At 40.0% G+C, this 25,677-nt stretch overlaps 1 protein-coding gene across 1 annotated transcript in view; it reads left to right on the top strand.

The window, feature by feature from the left end:
- The first annotated feature begins 343 nt into the window (after positions 1–343).
- Positions 344–25,677, top strand: part of syt17 (synaptotagmin XVII) — a 55,138-nt gene continuing 29,804 nt past the window's right edge. Inside the window, exons 1-8 of the mRNA XM_059979384.1 lie at positions 344–403; positions 646–716; positions 1,426–1,443; positions 1,823–1,971; positions 6,352–6,497; positions 10,689–11,308; positions 16,711–16,831; positions 17,015–17,170. Coding sequence (XP_059835367.1) covers positions 702–716; positions 1,426–1,443; positions 1,823–1,971; positions 6,352–6,497; positions 10,689–11,308; positions 16,711–16,831; positions 17,015–17,170 — 1,225 coding nt within the window. The 5' untranslated portion in view covers positions 344–403; positions 646–701. The remainder of the gene's footprint in view (positions 404–645; positions 717–1,425; positions 1,444–1,822; positions 1,972–6,351; positions 6,498–10,688; positions 11,309–16,710; positions 16,832–17,014; positions 17,171–25,677) is intronic.

The raw sequence follows: 25,677 nt of genomic DNA, 5'->3' as shown, positions 1-25,677 counted from the left end.
AAACAGATATTGGAAGCTGAGACTTCTATAATAGTGGCACGTTCTTATCGTTGCCCGTCTCTACTTTCTGACGTCCACCTTAAGAGCCGATGGGAATCCCAATCTGAACGATGTGATTTTTAATTGTGCCATGTAACACATTCAATCAGCACAAAGCCGGGGTCGACGTATACACTATGGAAGCTTGTTAGCGCGGCAAACATACAGTGTCACTTCCCCGCACAAGAGTTAGTTCTTCCTCTACCTTCATGGCTTGACTTGGGCAGTGGAGGATGCGGACACACGGTTGCGCCAGTTGGAACCAGTTGTCCGCGGCTGGTGCGCTGTTGGAGTGACGACGCCCGGGGATTCCTTCCCTTTCTGTGTCTCACTGAACGGCAGATGCCGGCGGGGAAAACGACAGGTCTGAAAGTGCGGCATTTCTACTTTTGTACTGCCCGTGTAAACAAGAGGAGCGGTTACTGTGGGTGGGAATTTGCGGGGCGGGGAAGTGCGGGTCGACTGCGCAAAGAGATCGCAACTCAAGGTGGTTTAACTGGGTGAAGAGGGAGAGGTGGTGGCGGTGGCGGCTTGTCGAAGAATCTAAAAGTAAAATCGGAATGGCCAGTACTATCACTCATACAAGTCACGTCTGTTTGAGAGCAGAGAGGGGAGACGCCATGCGCAGGACGAGGCATGAAGTAGTGAGACACTGAGCGAAGATGGCGTATATACAGGTAGGGTTGGAAACACCTAAAGGTAAATTTGCAGAGCAGGAAGAACCGTTTTAAAATGTACTGGGGGATTTGAATGGAAGGGTGGAATAACAATCAGAAATGTTTGTTCTTTATCAAAGCAATATAAAAGTGCTTATAATAAACATGTTCAGGTAATGAATTCACACTGCAAATTGTCTTTTTGTATAATTGTCAGCTAATTGTTATTGTTTTCGGTGCCCCTTTGGCTTCCCTGAGGTGTCTCATTGAAAACTGACATATTCCGCAACAAATTTATTTTAACATCCTAGTTTTGAATGCATCGCGCTCATTTTGTTAAAACGCCTTTCTTTCCGCGAAAGCAACAGTTGCTGTCTGCACAGAAATGCTTTGAAAAATAACACAATTCTCTCGGTTTGCACCTTCAATATCTTTTTTAACAGAGGTACCGATCGGGCGATGCGTCAGAGTGCTGGCCGCAGTTGCCATGGTGACAACCACAGCTAATTGGGAAGGAAAGATACCAGCCCTAAAGCCCACGGCTACATCTGTGGTCGAAAGATCATTGACACCTAGCAGTTTTGCCCCGTCAGTACTAGCACCAGATATAACAAATGTCAAATGGCATATTTTTTACTATATAGCTGGGAAACTGTCTGCATTTAGAACGCTAAACTGATTTAATTTTCTTTCCTCCTTCCCCTCTTGACACGGATCTCTAAAAGGACAGTTGGAACCTATAAGCCAGGTGAGTCTTTTACTCTCTGAACATGACACAATACCGCACTTTTAGTAACAGCTGCTCAGATCAGATCCAACAGTTCCTTATTTATTGAATTCTGAAAGCAATTGGTTTACACAAACGTCGGGGAACCCCTTCCTCTCCACCCCTCCCCCACCCCACACACTTTCTTTTGCAAGTGCGATCGATGCTCGAATTGCTCCTGTCGGCAACCGCGATGGCGAATAACGATCAAAATCCCGCAGAAAACGGGTAATGGTCGAAGATTAACAACAGTTGTCCCTTCGCATCACCGACTGAAAAGCCCACGGCAAAGGGAGACAGGCATGAGGGAACAACGCGGAACAACGCGCACTAATTCCATTTCGTTCTCTTCGTTAAACAGGGGTTTTTGACCAGAATATCAGATTTTATTCTGTGCAGATGGACTTGTAGGAAGTGTTGTCAAAAGTGCTATGACTGCAGCTGCTGTCAGTCCAGTGAGGACGAAGTGGAAATTTTGGGACCGTTCCCCGCACAGACTCCGCCGTGGCTGTAAGTCTATTTTTTTTTAAAAAATTGTACGCATCTTTGAGCGCTGAAGCTTGGATTGTTCAACAAGTGGCCGCGCTAGAACTTGTACGGTGGCAAAATGGCATTCGATGCGAGGGGCTATTGTGATGTTGTCAGCTCTCCGCTTCTAGATGTCTGCCATGGTGCCTGTGTCATGATGTCGCGCCGAGCCCGTAAAACCATGGCGGGGAAGTGCGTTTGGCTGACAAAACCGTGCGTTCACTATGGCCGCGGGGTGTAATGATAAAACACCACAATTCACGATATAGTATCATAGATGCCAAGGTAATAACATTATAAATGATGAGACTTTATAAGAAGGAAGCGCTTTGGCAAGAGAGATAATCAAAATTAGCTGGAGTTATTTTATTTCAGTGTGGAATGCAGAAGCAAATTTTAAAATCTGATCAGATTTATCTCAAATTTATGATATCTAAATACAAAGGTGATGTAAAAATGACGCATCAACATTATAACGCCGTACAGAAAATATGCTTATGTCTGTATGATCTTTCATACAACAATTGGAAGTAAGAGTCTCCCAGTAGTAGGTGTGGCCTACTCTCAGTTATTCCTGCCTTTAACTCAGAAAGTTGGATGCACATAAAGCTCTTGGACAGCTCTGGTATTTTAATGAAATGGTGCATTCTGATGGAAGTCTTACGTCAAGCCCCCCCCCCCCCATTTCTTTTCTCAGACAGGTATAGTAAGAAGACTGGGAAGCAGTTTGAAAGAAGAGGAGAATTATTCCGAGATAATTGACTGAATCAAGCTGCTGTGGCCAGCAGTTCAGAAGTATTCAGCCACTTGCAGAGAGCATCATTCTCTTCTGTCTCAGGACTCCATATGAAGTCCCATGGCAGAGCTCAGATGTGATGGGGTTCCCTGACATTATGTTGGGGAATCTACCTCTCCTGTATTAAGACCAGGATCCTGATCCACTTGAATAGAAATTCTCAGTTTTGTGGAATAAATGGAAAATTGGCAGGAAGTTAACATCTTTAAAATTATTTTATTATTTTTACTGTTTTAAAATTTTCTTCAAATGTTTCCTTTAATATTTGAAATATTTTAATAACTTTAACAATAGAAATGGCTGTACTTCAAACAATTTTAAATGGTTTTAAGGTCTCTGAATATCAGATTGTAATAAAGGAATGGAAAGGGAAATTACAGAAGTGATTCCTTGGTCTCTGGCACAGATATTTGCATGTACATTAGCTATGGGTGTTTTTCTGTCTGGAAGTCTGTAACAAATAGTTTATCACAGTAACACACACAAAATGCTGAAGGAACTCAGCAGGCCAGGCAGAATCTATGGAAAAGAGTAAACTCTCGACGTTTCAGGCAGAGACCCTTCTTACGGACAGTTTTCAGCATTTGCAGTTGTTCTTGTGTTTGTGTATCACAGTGTCTCCTGCTTGAAGTACTTCCTTTTGAAGGTAGCCTCGAAGGTGGGGAGGTTAGTGCCCAGGATGGTGCTGTGACATTTGTTGTTTGTTAAATATACATTATTTTTATGTAGTCTGATTACTAGGTTTGCAATAAACATTGGTGGAGTCAATAGATAGTGAAACTTGGCCAAAGATGTAGATTAGCCATAAAGCTGTATGGAGCTGTAGGTGGAATTTAATATCAAACTTTAAGAAATATTTCATTGAATCCAGACAAGTATGGAGTGATATACTTCAGGAAGTCAACTTTTGGGTGGACATGTGAGGATCTCAGGTGTGCTGATTTGCAGAGGGTCCTTGGGGAACAAGACAATACTCACTGAAAGTGAAAGCACAGGTGGATGGGTAGTGCATTAAAAAACATTTAGTATATTTGCTTTCATTGGCTGGAGTATTCATTGTAAGAACTGAGACTTATGTTGTAGTTGTACAAGACATCAGTTAAATTGCTTTTGTCCACAGGAAGGATGCAGTCACAGTGGAAAGAGTATAGAAGCCTAAAGATATTTACCAGCATGTTGCCTGAACTTGAGTGCTGAAGTTATAAGGAAAAATTCGAAGGGTGGAGTTTCTCTTGCCAGAGTGAAGAAGCCGAGGGAGTGACCATATGTAGGTTTATAAAATCTGATGGGCATATATAGGACAGATAGTCAGAGTTTTTCTTTTTGCAGGGCAGGGAAGTCTAGAGTTAGAAGTCACAGGTTTAAAGTGAAAAGGGAGAAATTTGAATGTCAATATTCTGGTACTCAATTGTTCAGAGATCCTGATAGCTCAGTACCTTGCTCATTCATTAAGTCTGGAGTGTGAGCAGGCTGGGTATGGATAAGGTCTGGTTTTGGTGGGCAATCAAGGCAGGAAGCAACACCATTGGACTGTTGTGTGCTGAAGTATAGTTGGGGTTCTGGAACACCAGGGCTTAGGAACATGGACAGGTTTGCAGCTGGAGCCATGGTTGGAATGCTTGCATATTGCTCACTCCTTTTAAACTCACTGGGTTCCTGGAAAAATGTTATATTACTGTGGAATAAATAGAATAAAATTAAATCTAGAAGTTATTAAGAGTAACATCCAAGAATCAGGAAAATATGTTCATTGAGCACTACCAAAGTTTTACTGTATATTGTTTAAAGAAGGACACAGTTTTGTATATTCAGGGAAATCAGAATAAGACCACACAGAGTTATCATACTGTGCAAAGTCTTAGGCACCCTAGATTTTTTATATAAATTTTGATTTAGATGCTTTTTTGTATTCTGCATTAGTGTGTCAGTAGAAAAGAGAAAATTTTAGAGTTCCAAACTTTCTTTTTCCAAAAAAAATTAAATATTGCAGAGATTTTTTTGTATTTCATTCAAGAAAGTAACATATTAAGTAATACCATTACTGTTCAAATGAAAACTTGATTACTTTGTAGTCCAGTGCATGATTAAACAAATATAACACAAAGCATGTTAATGATCAATGACATAATGAGTTGAATGAACTAACCTGATTACCTGAAACAGAAATGGGTGAAGAAGGAGTTAAACTGGTGAAGAACAACCAAACTAAAAGGTGAGGATCTGGCAGATGTGGCAGTTTAACTTTCAAATCATCAATTTTCACACCATGGCAAGAGAGAGCATTGAAACAAGACACAAGATGGCCATTCTGCATCAACAAGGTCTCTCGCAAGCAGAAATTTCTAGTGGAGTTTCAAGATCTGCTTTCCAAGCTCTTCTGAAAAAGCACTAAGAAATGGGCAAAGTTGAGGAACGGAAATGCAGAGGTTAGCCTTGGAAAGTTAGTGCAGCAGGCCAGAGAAACATCAAACTGTTATCCCTTCTAAAACAGAAGTCGTCCAGCACTGCAATCATCTGTGAACTCACAGAAACCTCTGGAACACAAGTCTGCCCTCTACAGTCTAGAGAAGTCTTGTCAGAATAGTCTTCGTGGAAGAGTTGCTGCCAAAAATCAATTTCACTAAAGTGGAAACAAAGCCAAGAGACTCATCCACACACAAAAAATGCAAGGACTGAGGTGCCGAACAAATGCTCTGTACTGACAAGTCAAAATTTGAAGCTTTCCCTCAAACAGGAGGCAACGTCCATAGAAGAGGTGGAGAGCGCTACATGGATGAGTGTTCGCAGCTAACAGTGAAGCACAGTATAGGTTCCCTGCAGGCTTGGGGCTGCATTTCTGCAAATTGAGTTGGTAATCTGGTCAGAATGAATGGAATCCTCAATGCTGAGAATTACAAGCAGATTCTCATCCATCAGGGCGGCATCCATTCAGTCCTAACTTCATTCTGCAGCAGGACAATGACCCTAATAAAATGGCCAAGGTCATAAGGAAGTATCTTCAGTAAAAAGTAGAACCAGGAGTTCTGCAGCAGATGGTATGATCTCCTCGGAGCCCTGATCTCAACACCGTCAGGACTGTCTGGGACTACCTAGAGAGACAGCCAAAGTCTGCAGAACTGTGGCAAATTCTCCAAGATGCTTGGAACAACCAGCCAGCTGATTTTCTTATAAAACTGCATTACAGTACAGTGTACCGAAGAGAATTGTTGCAGTTTTTAAAGCAAAGGGTGGTCACAGCAAATATTGATTTGAGTTAGCTTTTTACTGTTTATTGCTCTTTATAATTTTTTTTGATATTTATTTCATTTCATTTTTTAACAGCATCTTCACTTTACAGAATGTTTTTACATGTGCCTAAGACTTTTACACTGTATGTTTCAATATCTTTGTGAATCATTTGCTATGATTATAACAATGTTGCATTGGATCAGCATGAGTCTGAGACAAAGAAAGTTTTTTCAAACGAAATAAGTATGAGAGAAATGTTATGAAGAGGTGTTTTGTAGGATTGTTCAGAAAAGCTGAAATTATCAGGAACCTAAAATTGTGCCTTTTTAATGAAACAGAATAAATAACCGTAGCAATGATCGAGAAACAGATGTTGAGAACACCAACAGTGATCCTCCACCAACGCCTCAAGGGATCTCACCCGACAGAAAGAGTTCCTCGGCCACATCACGATCCACATACAGCCTCACAAGACGGATTTCAAGTAAGACTGAGGAATATTATGTACATTACAGTTTACATGCTTTATTCAACAGAGTAAGAGATAATCAGTCAGCCTCCTTAACCTGCCATTCACTTCCATCATAATTGTTACAAAAATGAAATTTTTTTATCCTCTTGGGTCCATATTTCTTAATAATTGGTATCAGTACAGGTTTATTACTGTCACATGTGCCTAGTCAACAATGATAAGCTTAACTTGCATACTGTTTATAGGGGTCAAATCGTTACACAATGCATTGAGTTAGAATTAGGTAGGACAATAACAATGTAGAATACAGTGTAAAATCCACCAAAATAGTACAGTGCCAGAAAACGACAAAGTGCAAGCTCATAACAAGGTAGCTTGTGAGACTAAGAGTCCATCTTATTGTACAAGAGGCCTTTTGAATAGTGGGATAGAAGCAGTCCTTGAGCATGGTGGTATGTGCGTTCAAACTTCTGCATCTTCTGCCCAGTGGGAGAGAGGGAAAAAGAGTGTGTCTAGGGTTGGTGAGACCTTTGATTTAATACTCTCACTTAGTAAACTCTATTGAACTTTGTTATGGAATTCTTAATTGACCTCGGCTGTCCTTTTAGAAGAGAGTTAAAGTTTTCTACTTCTTTTGCTCAGATGTGCCTGACATCATGTCACAACAGCTAAGCTCTAATTTTATGCCTCTCTGTCCTAAATTCCCCTACCAACAGATAGATTCTTTTCATCTATATTGGGAAACTGTTTAATCATCTTAATTATTTCCATTAGATCACTCTTTTGATCTCATACAATAAGGGGAACACTAATCTAGCCAATCAACCCTGTACTCTGAATTAAGTGCTTTCATATGTAATATTTGAGATGCAGTCAAGATTAATAGTTGCCACATTATCCCAAAGAGCAATGTATAGTTCTGATTAAGGAATTATGTAACATATTGTTATTCATGTTTTAGTGACATCTACAAAGTTCTGTGATGTTTGCAGTTTTTTGTTTCCTAATTTTTCATTTTGACTTTCTATGAATGCATTGGGAATAATAAATATGTGATTGTAGAGAAAATTGTTTAAGTCACTAGGTATTGAGTAACACCATTCAAAATTCCTAGAGAGAAAGTAATAAGTATCTTAAAGCAAACAGACAAAGGATAAAAGTAATGAGAATATTTGTATAAAATAGTAGATAACACAGATTAACAGGATGGGCAATTTGAAAACGAAATGATTAAAAGCGGTAAGAAAAGCAGATGGCATCATAACCTCTGAGACTTGTGTGGTGTGCAGTTAGCCTGGAGTAAAGATAAGAATTTGTAATTACCGTGTTACATATGCTGCAAGCTACTGTGCATTGCAATTGAAGACAGAAACATTGCAATGTAATGCCTTGATGTGGCTGGAAGTGCTGAGTGCTCCCTCATTGATTCCTATCTGTAGGCCAAACTTGGAGGATGGCAGCGCCTTGTCTATAAAATTGACATTCATGGTTTTGCGAAATGGACATATTTTCTTTTTCCCTTCTTCCTGCCTTTACTTCTTGAATCTTGCTGTGACCTCTGCCAAACTCGCGTAGTAAACGGACCTGTGGTGATTTTGGAAGCAGGTGGAATCAGTTATTGTTTTGTGTCAGGCTAAATGTTATCACTTGGTCTTGTTGTACCGCTGAAGATTCAAGGAAGAAGATGCATGATGATTTGCAATTCAGTTCAGGACAATGCCTTACAGAGAGGTAAGGCCTCAGAAATATCCCATAATATACAGCTACTTGATCTCATCTTCTTCCTGGTATTATTGCATTGCATAAGAAAGAATTTGAGGTCAGTGATTTAAAGAATGTAAGGTTTGGATGGTGACGGTTACTACGATCAATGCAATTGTGCCCACGGTCTTCTTGTGTAAAATCATGTTATGAAAATGGATTGTTGTGGAGGTGGAGAAAATGTTCCCAAAAGTGGGAGAGTCTAGGACTAAAGTGCACAGCCTCAAAATAGAAGGATATCCCTTTAGAACAGAGAGAGAGTGAATCTGAAATACATGGCCACAGAAGGCTGTAGAGGTCAAGTCAGTGGGTATAATTAAAGCAGAGATTGATAGATTCTTGAGTAGTACAGGCATGAATACTTATGGGCAGAACACAGGAGAACGGGGTTGAGAAACAAAATAAATCAGCCATGTAATGAATGGTAGAATAGGCTGAAAGGGCTGAATGCCCTAATTTTTCTTTTATATCTTACTTACAGTCTTATGTTATTACAGTTCCAAAGATTATTAGGGGTTACTGATGTAGGCAGCAATTAGGTTACAATAAGATCAGCTATTATGTTATTTAATGATGTTATCAGGGGACTGAATCCCTCCTCTTGTTTCCACTTTGTATGCTTGCATGCTTGTATAAGTTATGTTATCCCATTCAAAACTTCATGTTTCATCCAGATACAGATTTTCAAGCCCCTGAATATTAATCACTGGAAAGAATTCTGTCTTTATATTGGAGATAATATATCATATCCCTTTCTTCTCCCTTCTCACCGAGTTCAGATCACATTTTTAAAAGTTGCATCAAACTTCCCAATGCTTCAAAGTTAAGAATACTGAAGCTATTGCTTCTTGTAAATGCCCAAGATTTGAGATCATTTTAATCATGTCTGAAACCCTCGTTCACTACTTTAATCATAATAAACCAGGTGTATGCATTGGTATGCTTCAGAGCTGAGTTCCATATCTTGCATATTATAACTCAATGAGTCTAACTTCCTGTTCAGTTAACATTGCTTACTCAGTGTTTGACATTCTCTATTTCTCAAAACTCTATTTCTCAGAAAACCCTTTTTGATAACTTTGTCACAGCTAGGCTCAATTTCCCCCTTTCTTTCTTTCCCAACCTCCTGGTCACCAAACTGCACAAAACTTTATAAGATAGAACCATAACAATGTTTCCATTTTAGTGCTGCCTATGTACGTGGTCCATGCTCTTCATTTGCTAATCACACAGATAATCCTTCAACCATCAACTCTATGCCTTGCCACTCACCTGCTCCACTTCCTCAAACAATTTTAAATTCTCCTTCCCCATCTGGAGACATTGTAGCTCTGCACCAGTGTGATTTTGCAAACCCATCAACTGTTTTTATCTTTCTTCCTTCCTCTTTCCTCTTTCCTTCCTTCCTCTTTCCTCTTTCCTTCCTCTAATTATACTCTGCTGATGGAACTTTCAGTTATCTCAGCCCTAATTTTTAGTGCATTGAATGGTGGACCTTCTGTATATTACCAGAGTCTTCGTATACTTTCTAATCCATACTGTTGCTTTGCACCAAAATTTCCAGCTTTCTCTCCAAGAATGGTTTTAATAAATTGGATTTGAAATTGGAGTTGGCTTATTATTATCACACGTATCAAGATATAGTAAAAAAGCTTGTCTTGTATGTTGTTCATACAGATCAAATCATTACACAGTGCATTAAGGTAGAACAAGGTAAAAAAAAAAGTAACAGATTGCAGAATTAAATGTAACATTTACAGAGAAAGTGCAATGCAGGTAAACAAGATCATAATAAGGTAGATTGTGAGGTCAGAAAGTCATAGCAAACCATTTAGTAGTCTTTGACAGTGACGTAGAAACTTTGAGCCTGATGGTACACACGTTCAGGCTTTTAGATCTTCTGCTTGATGGAAGAGAGGAGAAGAGAGAATGTTCTGGGTGGATGAGGTCCTTGATAATGCTGGCTATGTTACTGAGGCAGTGAGAAGTAAAGACAGAGTCCATAGAAGAAAGGCTGGTTTTTGTGATATCCTGAGCTATATCCACAACTCTCTGCAGTTTCTTGCGGTTATATGCAGAATAGTTGCCATAGCAAGCCGTGATGCATCCCTATTATTGCTTATTATAATGGAAGAGAATGCATACCTTCTTGGTGCTTTCAATAAGGGGTAATAATGAAGTGGCATAAAAGTTTCCATAATGGTCATGGTCAAATAGGTTATATTCTGTAAAATTACGCCAAAAAACAAAGTCTGAAGAATTTATGGTGTTCTGCAAGTGCCACACTTGTGTGCTAAGATCAAATGATTCATTATAATGATTCACTCTTCAGTCCATTCTGGGACAATGTAAATCCCAGGAATTTGAATGTTTTCTTAGTTCTAATGGTTTGCTTCCCTCTCACACTATTTGTTTTGCTTGTTTGGATTTCCAATTTTGCAGATCTCGAGTCCATTAGGCGACCAAGCTCCCCTCTGGTTGATATCAAGCCTATTGAGTTTTGGGCAATAGGATCCAAGAAGGAAATAGTGCAGCCGAAGGTTTTCCGAAAGCCCACGTCGGAGGACTATTTTCAAAAATTTGAGCCTAGGCTCTACTCTGTTGATTCAAGCAGCGATGATGTAGACTCTTTGACTGATGAAGAAATTCTCTCCAAATATCAGCTTGGCATGCTTCATTTCAGTACTCAGTATGATCTCCTACACAACCACTTGATAGTGAGAGTGATTGAAGCCAGAGATCTCCCTCCCCCGATCTCATATGACGGTTCAAAACAAGATATGGCTCATTCAAATCCTTATGTTAAGATGTGCCTCTTACCAGATCAAAAGAATTCAAGACAAACAGGTGTTAAACGCAAAACACAGAACCCGGTTTTTGAGGAGCGATATACATTTGAAATCCCATTTTTAGAAGCTCAGAGGAGGACTCTCCTTTTAACGGTTGTGGACTTTGATAAGTTTTCACGTCATTGTGTCATTGGAAAAATTACAATGCCATTAAATGAAGTAGACCTTGTGAAAGGTGGACATTGGTGGAAAGCACTAATTCCAAGCTCTCAGGTAACATATGATTTGTTTTCTATGTTTTAGATTTCTACGTAAATGCCTTTTGTATCATTCTGCATCAGGGCCATTTCTATGTTTTTGATAAGCGAAAAAAATGTGCACTCAGTGGCTACTTTTTAGGTAGACCTGCTTGTTAATGCAAATATCTAATCAGCCAATCTTATGGAAGCAACTCAATGTATGGTCAGAATGTTCAGTTTTTGTTCAGACCAAACATCAGCATGGGGAAAGAATGTGATTGAAGTGATACTGACAATGGAATGATTGTTGGTTCCAGGTACGAGGTCTGAGTATCTCAGAAACTGTGATCTTCTGTGATTTTTACACACAATATATCAAGAGTTTTCAGAGAATGGTGCGGAAAGCAAAAAAAAAAAATCCAGTGAGTGGCAGTTCTGTGGGTGAAAATACCTTGTTAATGAGAGAGCTCAGGGGAGAATGGCCAGAATGGTTCAAGCTGACAGGAAGCTAACTGTATCTCAAATAACCATGCATTACAACAATGGAGTGCAGAGGAGTATCTCTGAATGCAGAGCACTTCAAGCCTTGAAGTGAATGGGCAACAGCAGCCGAAAACCATGAACATGCACTCAGTGACCACTTTACTGGATACAGGAGGTACCAACTAAAGTGGACCCTGAGTGTAGATGCTGATAATTTGAAATAAATGCAACAAAATGCTGGAAGCAATCAACAGCTCAGGCAGCACTGGTGAAAATAAGACAAATTTAATGGTTCAGCTCTGAAACCCTTCATCAGAGATTATCTCGGTGAACTTGTCTGCAAATGTCTGGTGTAAAAGCAAATCCTGGCAAAATCCTGGCAACCCATCACACTGAAAACTGGCTGAACAGACAGGCCAGTTTGCAAAAAATGTCCTCTAAGGAGTGGAAACATTCCTTAACTCGTTTTGTGAGGCCATGTTTAATGAATGTGAAAAAGCAATACTTTTATGATGAATTAAAGTTGTTATTTTGATAGGTAAAATTTGTGACCTGTCTTCAGGTATATTTTGATTACACAAAAGAGCACAATAATACATTCATTACTAGGAACATGATACTCAAGAAATTACTTTGGACCTTCCAATTAGCTATAACTGGGCATACCCACAAAGCTATAGTATTAGACTTGCAATTCAATATAAAGAGCTAAGATTATAGTTTGAAAATGTGAATGTGTTTTCATTGAATGCAGTATTGTCAAATGTATCCTAACGTTCAAAGTGAATTTATTAGCAAAGTACATATACTTCACCATTTACAACCCTAAGAATTATTCTCTTGCAGGCATACTCAATAAATCCATAATGGAATAATATCCATAATAGAGTCAATGAAAGACTGTGCCAAGTGGGTGTTCAACCAATGTATAAACTACAACAAGCTGTGCAAGTACAAAAGAAAGAAATAATAATAGAAATAAATAAATAAGCAATAACAATCAAGAACACGAAATGAAATAGTCCTTGAAAGTGAGTCCATAGGTTGTGGAAACATTTCAGTTATGAGGCAAGTGAATTTGAGTGAAGTTATACCCTTTGGTTCAAGAGCCTGATGGTTGAGGGGTAATAACTGTTCCTGAGTCTGGTGGAAGGAGTCCTGAGTCCTGAGCATGGTCTGGATGCTGGGAGGCCCTGATGATGGATGCTGCTTTCCTGTGACAAAGCTCTTTGTAGATGTGCTCAGTGGTGGGGAGGATGCTACCTGAGATGGACTGAGCCACGCCCACTACTTCTTGTACAATTTTCCGTTCAGTGGCATTGGTGTTTCCATCCCAGGCACAGATGCAGCCAGTCAGTATACTCTCCACCTGCAGAAGTTTGCCAGAGTTTTAAATGTCATGCTAAATCTTGGCAAAGTCCAAGGGAAGACTTTCTTTGTATTTGCACCTAAGGCTGGGCCCAGGACATGTCCTCTGAAATGACAACACCGAAAAATTTTAAACTGCTGACCTTCTCCATTTCTGATCCTCTGATGAGGACCGGCTCATGAACCTCTGGCTTCCACTTCCTGAAGTCAACAATCAGTTCCTTAGACATGGTTCTAGGAATATATTGAAAAATAAATAATGTAATATTATAAAGTATCCAAGACAGGAAAATATGGAAGTGATTATTCTTTCCTCGGGTAGCATACTGGTTACTTTCATCCCACACTATTTCTTCTTTGTATATCTAAGGCTGTATCATAGATCTATTTAAAGTGGAACATAGATAAATAGAAGTGGGAGAAATGTGTCTGTGGGACATAAATACCAGCATAGAGCAGATAAGCCAAATGGTGTAAATAAAACTATCTTGATTCCTCTTTCCTTATAATCTTTCATTCTATTTCCAACATTCCTTATCAAAGTCCTTAAACATGTTTTTTGTGCATGCTATGTATATTTATAATCAATTGTAAATGTCAGAGGTATGATTAATACGGTTGCAGTTGACATGAAAGTCAATAGTGTTCTTGTTAGAAAGGAGGGTACTCTCCTCTTGCAGAACAAAATTGATGATTTGGTTAGGTGTGCAGAGAAATGGCAGATAAAATTTAATATTGGAAACTGTGAGGTAATGTGCATTGGGAAGATTGTTAAGACTAGGATGTGCATAATGATTGGTTGATCACTAAGAAATTCTTAGGAACAATTACCATTCTAAGGATACCTAAAAGCAGTAGCATGTGAGATAAGGTATCAAAAAACAACATACAGAAAATTCCCACATTATATTGCTTTGGGTGTTGAAAAATTGTTTTTATAGGATTCACAAATCATACCCAAACTTTTGAGATACAGCATAAAGTTCTCTTTCTTTGAATTTATACAAAAAAAGTAAATAAACATTTTTCTTTCAACTCACATTTCTTGTCACATGCACAGATGAAAACAGCTTTGCAATGTGGAAAGTTGTGATAGGAACCATTTTCTAGGAAAGCAACACCCTGTAATGCAGAGATTGCATACTGTATATAGGATATTTGCCTTCATTGGTTGTGTTAGAATGCAAAGCCAGAGCAATTATAGTATGATGCTATCAATCATTTATTAGGTCACAGGAGAAGTACTCTGTGCAAGTTTAGTCACTCGTAGTATGTAGGATGGAGGACATTGGAAACGGGGCAGAGGAGATTCACCAGGATGTTGCCTACGATGCAATATTTCATTATGAAGAGAGACTGGGGAGGCTGGATTTGTTTTGCTTTGAGTAGGGGAGCCTGAAAGGGAACTTGATTTAAATTGATGAAGGGCGTAAGTAGAAGGGATAATAGGAAACCTTTCCCTTTAGTAATTGTGCCTATAACCGGAGGACACAAGTTTAAGGTAAGAATGACTTCAAAGGGAACTGAGGAAGAAATCTTTCACCCAAAAGGGTTTTTGAAATCTGGAACACACTGCTGTCAGTGGAGGGTGGTACTCTCTCAACATTTAGGAATAAGCAATTTCAGTATTTGAAATACTATGGCCTAGGAGGCTATAGGACACATTCTGGGAAATGGGACTAGGAAACAATGGATACTTGATGGCCTGTATTGTCATGATGGGCTGAAAGTGCTGTTTCTGTGCTGTACAATTTGTTGAACAATCCAGTTTTAATGGTTCCACAACGAATAACCACAACTTTATCTATCTGGACTTTCCTTCCTAAGAATATTGCTTCTTTGGACCGCTTCTTCGATCCTTTTGGTTAAATATCTGTTAGCCTGACTTTACCATGAGAGCCAGTTTCTACTTGTAGTGTCCCAGGATTGTATAGCTGTATAAAAGGTGCAAGACAAGTTTTGTTGCTCGAGACAATCATTCTAATAATATATGAAAACTGTCATTGAAGAAAAATAACACCACCACCAGTCTCCCAGTGAAATCATGAATAATAAATTCAGTGGTAATACAATTGTCTTCCATATTCTAATTACAAAGCAAATTGCAGCAGATGGGATTTTCATCAACATAAAGGCATAGAGTAAATCCTCGTTGCACTTCTAGAATGCTGCTCTTTAAATAACTGTGAAAGGAGATGGATAATGTATTCCAATGCATGGTTATGTGGACTGTGGCTTCAAGGGCAACCAGTACTTGCGGAAAGGTGTCCATTCATGAACAGCAGGTCATTTATGTGAGATTGTGAGTACGAAGAATAACCTCATCGACGGAACTCAAAACAGGTCAAAATAGTCAAATGCTTAAAATATCTTTGTATAAAATATTACTTTAAAAGGGAATTCAACTCGTTCAAAAATGTTAGATGTTTACTAGCCTGGCTGCTTTGTTGCATTCTAAATTCATAATGTTGATCTCATAGAGATTTTCAAGAGATAAATATGTGTACAAAAATTATATACACAAGAGGTTCCACAGATGCTGGAAATCCAGAGTAACATGCACAAAATTCTGGAGGATCTCAGCAGGTCAGGCAGCACCTATGAAAAGGAATAAAGAGTTGATGTTTTGGGCCAAGACCCCTTATCAGGTTAATAGGAGTGGGAGAATCTTTATCTTCATATTATCACACAGAATGTTGTAAAGGTGGTTCTAATTCCAATGAGTTTTCCCTTGTGATTATAGAAATCAATTGACAATAAAAATATTCCAGCTATTTCAAGTCATAAGTACATAATCTAGTTATCAGCTGTGATTGATTTGGTAAAATTCATGCCTTTCGGTAGATTAGGGGTTTATGTCTACCTCAAGATTCGGCATGCAAAAATATGAGCTGAGGTACTGAGGAACTGTGGGGATGCAAACTTTTGCATGTTGTGTTAAAATGCTTTTGAGTACTGTCTGAGTCTGATATCTCCTCTTTTGAAGATGAGTAGGAGGATTACCTAAACAAAGCACACAAAATGCTGGAGAAACTCAGCAGACAAGGCGGCCTTTTTGGAAAAGAGTAAACAGTCAACGATTCGGGCTGTTTCCCAAAGTGGTGTTCCCGAAGTTTTGGGAATTTATTATTCAGGATTTCATTGGGATACTGGTTGTGTTATTTTTGCATTCACATGTTACTACAATGATTGCATCAGGACTGATGAAGCATCTCTGCCTGAAATGTCGATTCTTTACACTTTTTACATAAATATGAGCTGGCCTGCTGAGTTCCTCCAGCATTTTGTGTGTGCTGCTGTGGATTTCCAGCATCTGCAGATTTTCTGATGTCCAGGAGGATTACCTGCAATGCCCTAGCCAAACTATATGCCAAATCAACTTTCATAATAGTTATTTCTGGGTGTTTATTGTGCATTCATTGGTTACACCATTTCCTTTTGTGTATTGTAACTTGCTTGGCTATGTAATATTTTGAACAGGGAAAATGCTAGGAAACATGTCCTTTTCCCTAATTGTGAGTGTATATTTATTAAATTCTTTGATACAAATCTTCTGTATTCTAATTGAGTGCTTTTCTTTTCTAGAATGAAGTTGAACTAGGGGAACTATTGATCTCTCTTAATTATTTGCCAAGTGCAGGAAGACTAAATGTGGATATTATTAGAGCAAAACAACTCCTTCAGACAGATATGAGCCAAAGATCAGGTAAAGAAGAGTTTTGTTAATACCTAATAGTGATTGTTAGGTAAAAATCTAGTAAGGCATTTATTTTCAAACATATTTTATGTTAGTCTGTATGCAAAATACAAGTTAAATAGAGATAATTCTATTTATAATGAGAGTCATTATGACTGCTTTCAACTTGTTTTACATTTAAACTTCTGATAGATCCATTTGTTAAAGTTCAGCTGGTGCATGGATTGAAACTTGTAAAAACAAAAAGAACATCTTGCATGAAGGGCACCATAGATCCATTCTACAATGAATCTTTCAGTTTTAAAGTTCAAGTAGAAGAATTAGAGGATATCAGCTTAGTTTTTACAGGTAGGTACACACATTATTTATCATTTGATTCTGAGCTAACTGAGTTAAAAAGACATTTGTCAGTGACTTCAAACAGAAACTGTTTTTTTGTTATGTATAATGCAAATACCAATTTCCCATTCCTTTCTTGAAAATTATCTTCTAACTTTATACATTTCTAGGGATAGCATTAGGCTCCAGACATTTTGTACCAAGTGAAAGAACTTAGTAGTTAGCTGTGGCAGACTATTCCAGACTCGATGAACCGAATGGCCAAAATCTGCTCCTATTTTTATAGTTCCCTGGACTTATTATTCGTAATGGCCAGTTGTTATGCAGCTGAGATTATTTAACCCAACAGCAGGAACATTTTACAAAATAATTATGAAAGGTAATATATTAATCTCCTTCTTTAAGTCAATTAATAGATAAATAAAATGCATCATTTCAGCTGGTAAATCTCGGGACATTATGCTAGAAGCGGGGGCTGCAGATTTCTCAGGCTTCAGTCCTTAATTCTGCCATATAACAGAAACCCGTGAAAAATGAATTAACAACTGTACTGGAGGTTATTTGCCTGGCGCCAGGCCTCTTGGACTGCAACTAGTGTTGGTGGTCATACAAAACATCTGTTGCCCTCGGTACAGCTGGGACATCATGGAGCTCTCTGGACAAGTCTCGCTGACTTGTAAATAGTATTAATTGCAGCCCTGGTGAAGTGGTACTATAGGGAATAATCATAATCGATAGAGGACTAATAGAATATATCACAATCTAAAGGGCCTGGATGAAGTAGGCTGCTTAACTTGGAGATCTATTTTTCCCTAGAGCGTGTTCTATCATACTTTTAGCCAGTGTCTTGCAGGTATTGGAAAACCTTTGAGGAGTCACAGACTGCAAATGGCCTAGACCAGGACCTGGTCTTGTAGCCTCAATATTTCTGTAGCTGGTCCAGTTGAGTTTCTGGTTAATTAGGACTTTAAGTTGTTGATACTGGTAAATGAAATAAAAACTGCAGACACTGGAAATCTGGAATGATAAAAGAAACACTCAGCTGGCCGGGCAAAATCTGTGACTCCACCACCCTCCTTGCAACTTAATAGCAACTGGTTTCTCTGATCGCCAAATCTGACAAAGGATATTTAGCCACTTGAATTGTTAACTCCATCTCGCCATTGATGCTACCTCCTCTAGTGATTATTTCCAGAATTCTCTTTCATTCGTGGAAGTGTTGTTGATGAAGCTGATCTCATATTTGCTGGAGATGAATAATGTTTGATACCACTGTAGAACAAAAGGTTCCAGTCACTTATCTGCTGGAGCCCAAACTTTGGCTTGGCTTTTCTGCAAGTGGTTTAGGACAACTTATTTACCTGAGCTGCTGCAAATGAAAAACCACTTTTAATCTTCTGATTGGAGGAATAATCAATGATAAAATAATTAAAAATGTTCAGAACTCCTCCAATTGAGATTGAGGCACGACTGCGCAAGCGCATGGACGTCAGCGAGTTAAACCGGCGGGAGGGCTTTAACAAGAAGATAGCTTTATAGAGTGGGCGCCAGAGGAATGGGCAACAGAGTAGAGAGAGTCAGAGTAGGAGGGTTTTGGCTCAATGGGGCTTCAGCGATAACTGGTCGAGATGAGGTAAGTTACTTGTGTAGAATAGAAACAGAAAGTATGTCTGTGAGGCCGGTGTCCCTGTACTGGGTTTCTGATGTGGGATGTCCAGGAGACTCCCAGCCTCCTGGATGGCCACATCTGCACCAGGTGCGTCAAGTTGCAGCTCCTTGGGGACCAGGTTAGGGAACTGGAGATGCAGCTCGATTACCTTTGTCTGGTCGGGGAAAGTGAGGAGGTGATAGAGAGGAGCTACAGGCAAGTAGTCATACTTAGGCCTCAGGAGACAGATAAGTAGGTAACAGTTAGGAGAGGGAAGGGCAAGAGTCAGATACTAGATAGTACCCCTGTGGCTGTCCCCCTTAACACTAAGTACTCCTGTTTGTGTAGTTTTGGGGGAATGAACTACCTGAGTTCAGAAGGGCAGGGAAAGGGAGAGGATGGCAGCAGTGATAGGGGACTCTATTGTTGGGGGACAGACAGGCGACTCTGTGGAGGTAGGAAAGAAGCACAGATGGAAGTTTGCCTCCCAGGTGCCAGGGTCCGGGATGTTTCTGATTGTGTCCAAGATATCCTGAGGTGGGAAGGTGAACAGCCAGAGGTCATGGTACATATTGGTACCAACGACATAGGCAGGAAAAGGGAGGAGGTCCCGAAAACAGACTACAGCGAGTTAGGAAAGGAGCTGAGAAGCAGGACCTCAAAGGTAGTCATCTCGGGATTACCGCCTGTGCCACGTGACAGTGACAGTGACAGTGACAGGAATAGAGTGAGGTGGAGGATAAATGCCTGGCTGAGGGATTGGAGAAGGGGGGCAGGGATTCAGATTTCTGGATCATAGGGACCTCTTTTGGGGCAGGTGTGACCTGTACAAAAAGGACAGTTTGCACTTGAATCTGAAGGAGACCAATATCCTGGCAGGGAGGTTTGCTAAGGCTAGTGGAGAGAGTTTAAACTAGAATGGCTGGAGTGTAGGAACCGAATTGAAGAGACAGAAGAAGGGACGGTTGGCTCACAAATAGAGAAAGCCCATAGGCCAGTGGTTCCCCACCTTTTCTATGCCCCACACCCCTGGGAAATGTTCGATTCATGTTCGCACCCCCTACAAAAGTAATATCACATTTGAAGATGAAGAAGTCTTATTTCTAATTTTTGAACCACAAATGGAACCACATACAATACTGCGGGTGAACAAATTGAACTTAAAAAAAAAAGCTTTTAACAGTGCATAACATGCAAATATAAATTGAGCAATTAGATTCTAATTTATTTAGAAAAAATTGTAAACAGTAAAATCAATCCCAATTGTGAACATAAAATTCAATGACTTCTTTGCTCCTGCTTCTCATTCATGATTTTGTCAAAAGGTGGAACTTTCTTGCTGACTGCGATCCATAGGTCTGCCTGTGGATTCGGGCGATTCCTAGATTTTGTCTTGATTGACAAAAGAGAACTGAATCCAGATTCACACAAGTACATTGTTGCAAATGGAATGAGGACACGGAGTGTTTTTCCACCAAGTTTTGGGAACATATTAGTGCTGCACACCAAAACTCCTCCAAAGTCTTGCTTTCAAATTGCATTTCAAGAGTTCGATTTGTCCGCAAATCAATAAGATCTTCCTTCAGCTCTTCATCATCTGACATTTTCTCCAAATTGTAGGAATATGGATTCATGATCCATTCTTCTGAAATCTTCAGGTCTCCAGCAGTAAAATATCCATCAAACGATTCTGACAGCTTTTCCAAATGAGCCACAGTTTCTTCATGCACAGTAGGAATTATGGATCCAGCATCATCAACCATCTCTCCTAGTGAAGGAAAATTTGAGAGACTGCCTCTTTCCATCCTTCGACGCCAAAGGTGTAACTTTTCTTTCAAGGCATTCAACTTTTCACAAGCCTTCAATATGTTTATCCCTTTTCCTTGAAGAGAAACACTCAGCTCATTCATACGAGTGAAAATGTCAGCTAAGTAAGCCAGCATTTGGGCGAATTCTTGTGATTCCATTGCCCCAACCAGATCACATTCATGCTCCTCCAGAAAAACTTTGATTTCTTCCCGCAGGTCAAAGAAGCGGGTTAAAGCTTGTCCTCGTGACAACCAACGGACTTCTGTGTGGAAAAGCAAAACTGAATGCTCACTTCCCAGATCCTCACAAAATGATTTGAAGATGCGATGGTTCAAAGCACGCCCCTGATCCAGTTGATGATCTTCACACAAGTATCAAGGACTTTCTTCAAATTTGGAGGCAATGTTTTTGATGCCAAAGCATGCCGATGAAGAAAACAATGGGTAACTTGCAAGTCTGGAATCTCCTTTTTCATCAATGCAGAAAAACCAGATTTATTTCCAAGCATTGCAGGTGTCCCGTCAGTGCACACAGAACCAATGATTTTGTTATCTAAATCATGTTTGGCAGGGAAGTCTTTCACCAGCTGCATCACATCCTTTGCAGTTGTTTGTTTTCAGATCTTTACAAAACAGGAAATCTTCCTTCACAGCACCATTATTGACATACCTCACTAATGTGATGAGTTGACTATAACTGGAGACATCAGTTGACTCATCCAACTGAGTAGAGATTTTAAGAGGACTAGCTCTGACATTTGAGATGACTTGGTCCAAAATATCTTCATTCAAATCACTGATTCGGTTGTGAATGACAATATTTCATAGGGGCACCTTTTCAAATTTTTTTCTTGCTTCTTTGCCCAGGATAATTGTTGCCATTTTCAGTGCACATGGCTTGATGAGATCTTCCGCAATTGTATGGGGCTTCTTGGATTTGGCCACTTTATATGCCACTTGGTATGAAGCAAGAAGTAGTGGTTTTTCAACAGAAATGAAACCTAATTTTGGAAGAGTTCCTTGTGAATCAAAACAAGCTCTTTTGATTTTCAATGACCCAACATCATGTCCTTCAACATCAGCTCCGCCATGCTTTTTCTTGAAGTGCTCTTGAAGCTTGGATGGCTTCAGATTTGAGTTGGAAAACATAACGCACCAAAGCACACATAGTCATCATCCCATTTGCTTCTTTTTGACATGATGAAGGGTTAAGGTTAAACAGAAAAATATGAGCTAATATGAGAAAAACTATCTGACTAAGTCAGGGATGACCGCTTTACTCAACCAGCCATGTCTATAGAAAAGTATCACGAGAAATATGCTTTTGAATACTATACTATGATATTATCTGCAGTTATGCCAAGATAAATCGTCAGGTGGAAATGCTACAGGGATGCGACGCAGCTTATTGGGCTACTGTCTACTGAATTTACGATTTCTGATGATTACCGGAGATATGAACTCCCATCACATGATTCAACGTCCTCGGTGCTAACCATGATACCTCCTCAACTAACACAATTCAAAATTATCAACGATTCAAGAAAAAAAACCTTTTAAGAGAAAAAAACCTTTGAAATTCAAAAACTTCTTTAATGCATTGAGACAAATACAAATGAATGACTTAAGCTGCTTTTTATCAAAATGCAGCTTTTTAAAATTTTATAATTGAATAATTTACCTATTTTCTGCAGGTTTGATTTTAATGTGAAGTCGTTCCTCGATGGTTGATTCAGAATCTATAAAGATTTTGGCGTTATGAGATGATTTTTAACTCTGAGATGTAACTTTCTAGCTAACATTGATGAGACTCCTCAACTCCGAGGTGTAATTCCCAAGTATCACTGACGAGAATCCTCAATGCTGACTCAGGCAGCGGGAGATTGGAGTGAGTCTCTCTCAACTCAGGCAGCAGGAGACTGGAATGTGCTTGGGACAAACGTTACTACCACTTCTCAAGGCATGCTGGCAGCTGGCTGAGTGATGATTCGTAACTTGTCACTCAAGGACACAAGCCAGTCTTTGTCGCACCCCCTGAAATTCCATCTTGCACCCCAGGTTAAGAACCCCTGCTGTAGGCAGTGTGAGAGGGCGGATAGGCAGGTGATAGAGAAGGGATGCACTCAGACTGATGGTTTGAGATGTGTCTATTTTAATGCAAGAAGCATCATGAACAAAGTGGATGAGTTTAGAGCGTGGATCAGTACTTGGGGCTATGATGTTGTGGCCATTACAGAGACTTGGATGGCTCAGGGGCAGGAATGGCTACTTAGAGTGAAAGGCTTTAAATGTTTCAAAAAGGACAAGGAGGGAGGTAAATGAGGTGGGGCTTGGCACTGTTGATCAGAAATAGTGTCACGGCTGCAGAAAAGGAGGAAGTCATGGAGGATTGTCTACAGAGTCTCTGTAGACAAAAGGAACAGGAAGGGGTCAATAACTCTACTGGGTGTTTTTTATAGACATCGAGGAGCAGATAGGGAGACAGATTCTGGAACAGTGCAGTAATAACAGGATTGCCATGATGGAGGATTTTAATTTCCCCAATATTGATTGGCATCTCCCTAGAGTGAGGGGTTTAGATGGGGTGGAGTTTGTTAGGTGTGTTCAGGAAGTTTCCTGAAACAGTATGTAGATAAGCCTACAAGAGGAGAGGCTGTACTTGATCCGGTATTGGGAAATGAACCTGTTCAGGTGTCAGGTCTCATAGTGGGAGAGTATTTTGGAGATAGTGAACATAATTCTATCTCCTTTAGCATAGCATTGAAGAGGGATAGGAACAGATGGGTTAGGAAAGCATTTATTTGAAGTAAGGGGAATTATGAAGCTATCAGGCAGGAATTTGGAAGCATAAATTGGGAACAGATGTTCTCAGGAAAATGTATGGCAGCAATGTGGCAAATGTTCAGGGGATATTTGCAGAGGTACATTCCAATGAGACAGGGAAAGGATGGTAGGGTATAGGAACCATGGTGTACAAAGGCAGTTGAAAATCTAGTCAAGAAGAAAAGAAAAACTTACAAAAGGTTAAAAAAACTAGGTAATGATAGAGATCTAGAAAATTAAAAGGCTAGCAGGAAGGAGCTTAATTAGGTGAGCCAGAAGGGGCCACAAGAAGGCCTTGTTAAGGACAGGATTAAGGAAAACCTCAAGGCATTCTACAGGTATGTGAAGGGCACGAGGATAAGATGTGAGAGAATAGGACTGATCAAGTGTGACAGTAGAAAAGTGTGTATGGAACCGGAGGAGGAGATGGCAGAGGTACTTAATGAATACTTTGCTTCAGTATTCACTGTGGAAAAGGACAATGGCAATTGTGGGGATGACTTACAGCGGACTGAAAAACTTCAGCATTTAGAGATTAAGAAAGAGGATGTGCTGGAGCTTTTGGATAGCATTAAGTTGGATAAGTCACCAGGATTGGATGAGATCTACCCCAGGCTAATGTGGGAAGCAAGGGAGGAGATTGCTGAGCCTCTGGCAATGATCTTTGCATCATCAGTGGAGATGGGAGAGGTTCCAGAGGATTAGAGGGTTGCAGGGTTTATTCAAGAAAGGGTGTAGAGATAGCCCAGGAAATTATAGACCAGTGAGTCTTACTTCAGTGGTTGGTAATTTGATGGAGAAGATCCTGAGAGGCAGGATTTATGAACATTTGAAGAGGCATAATATGATCAGGAATAGTCAGTATGGGTTTGTCAAGTGCCTTAAAAACTTGATTGAATTTTTTGAGGAGGTGACTAAACACATTGATGAAGGTAGATGTAGTGTATACGTATTTCAGCAAGGCATTTGATAAGGTACCCCATGCAAGGCTTATTGAGAAAATAGGGAGACAAGGGATCTAAAGGGACATTGCTCTGTGGATCCAGAACTGGCTTGTACACAGAAGACAAAGAGTGGTTGCTGACGGGTCATATTCTGCATGGAGGTTTTGTGACCAGTGGTCTGTCTCAGGGATCTGTTCTGGGACCCCTCCTCTTTGTGATTTTTATAAATGACCTGGATGAGGAAGTGGAGGGATGGGTTTGAAAATTTGCTGATGACACAACTGTTGGGTGTATTGTGGATAGTGTGGAGGGCTGTCAGAGGTTACAGTGGGACATCAATAGGATGCAAAATTGGTTTGAGAAGTGACAGATGGAGTTCAACCCAGATAAGTGTGAGGTGGTTTATTTTGGTAGGTCAAATATGATGACAGAGTACATTATTAATGGTAAGACTCTTGGCAGTGTGGAGGATGAGAGGGATCTTGGTGTCTAACTCCATAGCACGCTCATAGCTGCTGTGTAGATTGACTGTGTGGTTAAGAAGGCATACGGTGTATTGGCTTTCATCAACCAAGGGATTGAGTTCAAGAGCCGAGAGGTAATGTTATAGCTGTATAGGACACGGGTCAGACCCAATTTGGAGTATTGTGCTCAGTTCTGGTCACCTCACTACAGGAAGGATGTGGAAACTATAGAAAGGGTGCGGAGGAGACTTACAAGGATGTTGCCTGGATTGGGGAGCATGTCTTATAAGAATAGGTTGAGTGAACTCGGCCTTTTCTCCTTGGAGTATCGTTGGATGAGAGGTGACCTGATAGAGGTGTATAAGGTGATGAGAGGCATTGATCATGTGGATAGTCAGAGGCTTTTTCCCAGGGCTGAAATAGCTAACATGAGAGGACACAGTTTTAAGGTGCTTGGAAGTAGATACAGAGGAGATGTCAGGGGTAAGTTTTTTATGCACAGAGTGGTGAGTGCATGGAATGGGCTGCCAGTGATAGTGGTGGAGGTGGAAACGATAGGGTCTTTTAAGAAACTCCTGGATAGGTAAATGGAGCTTAGAAAACTAGAGGGCTACAGGTAACCCGAGGTAATTTCTGAGGTAAGTACATGTTCGGCACGGCACCGTGGGCCGAAGGGCCTGTATTGTGCTTCAGGTTTTCTATGTTTCTATGCTTCGGGGCTGGGAAGATAGTCTTCTGACAACCAGAAGTATTTTGCTTGGAGCTAAGCATGAGTTCAGTTCTGCTAACACGTCAAGGACAGTCACTCTTAGCACATTGCTAAAATCTA

This window comes from Hypanus sabinus, chromosome 9 (assembly GCF_030144855.1).
Source record: "Hypanus sabinus isolate sHypSab1 chromosome 9, sHypSab1.hap1, whole genome shotgun sequence".
Lineage (NCBI taxonomy): Eukaryota > Metazoa > Chordata > Chondrichthyes > Myliobatiformes > Dasyatidae > Hypanus > Hypanus sabinus.
This window is presented reverse-complemented; position numbering and strand designations above follow the sequence as displayed.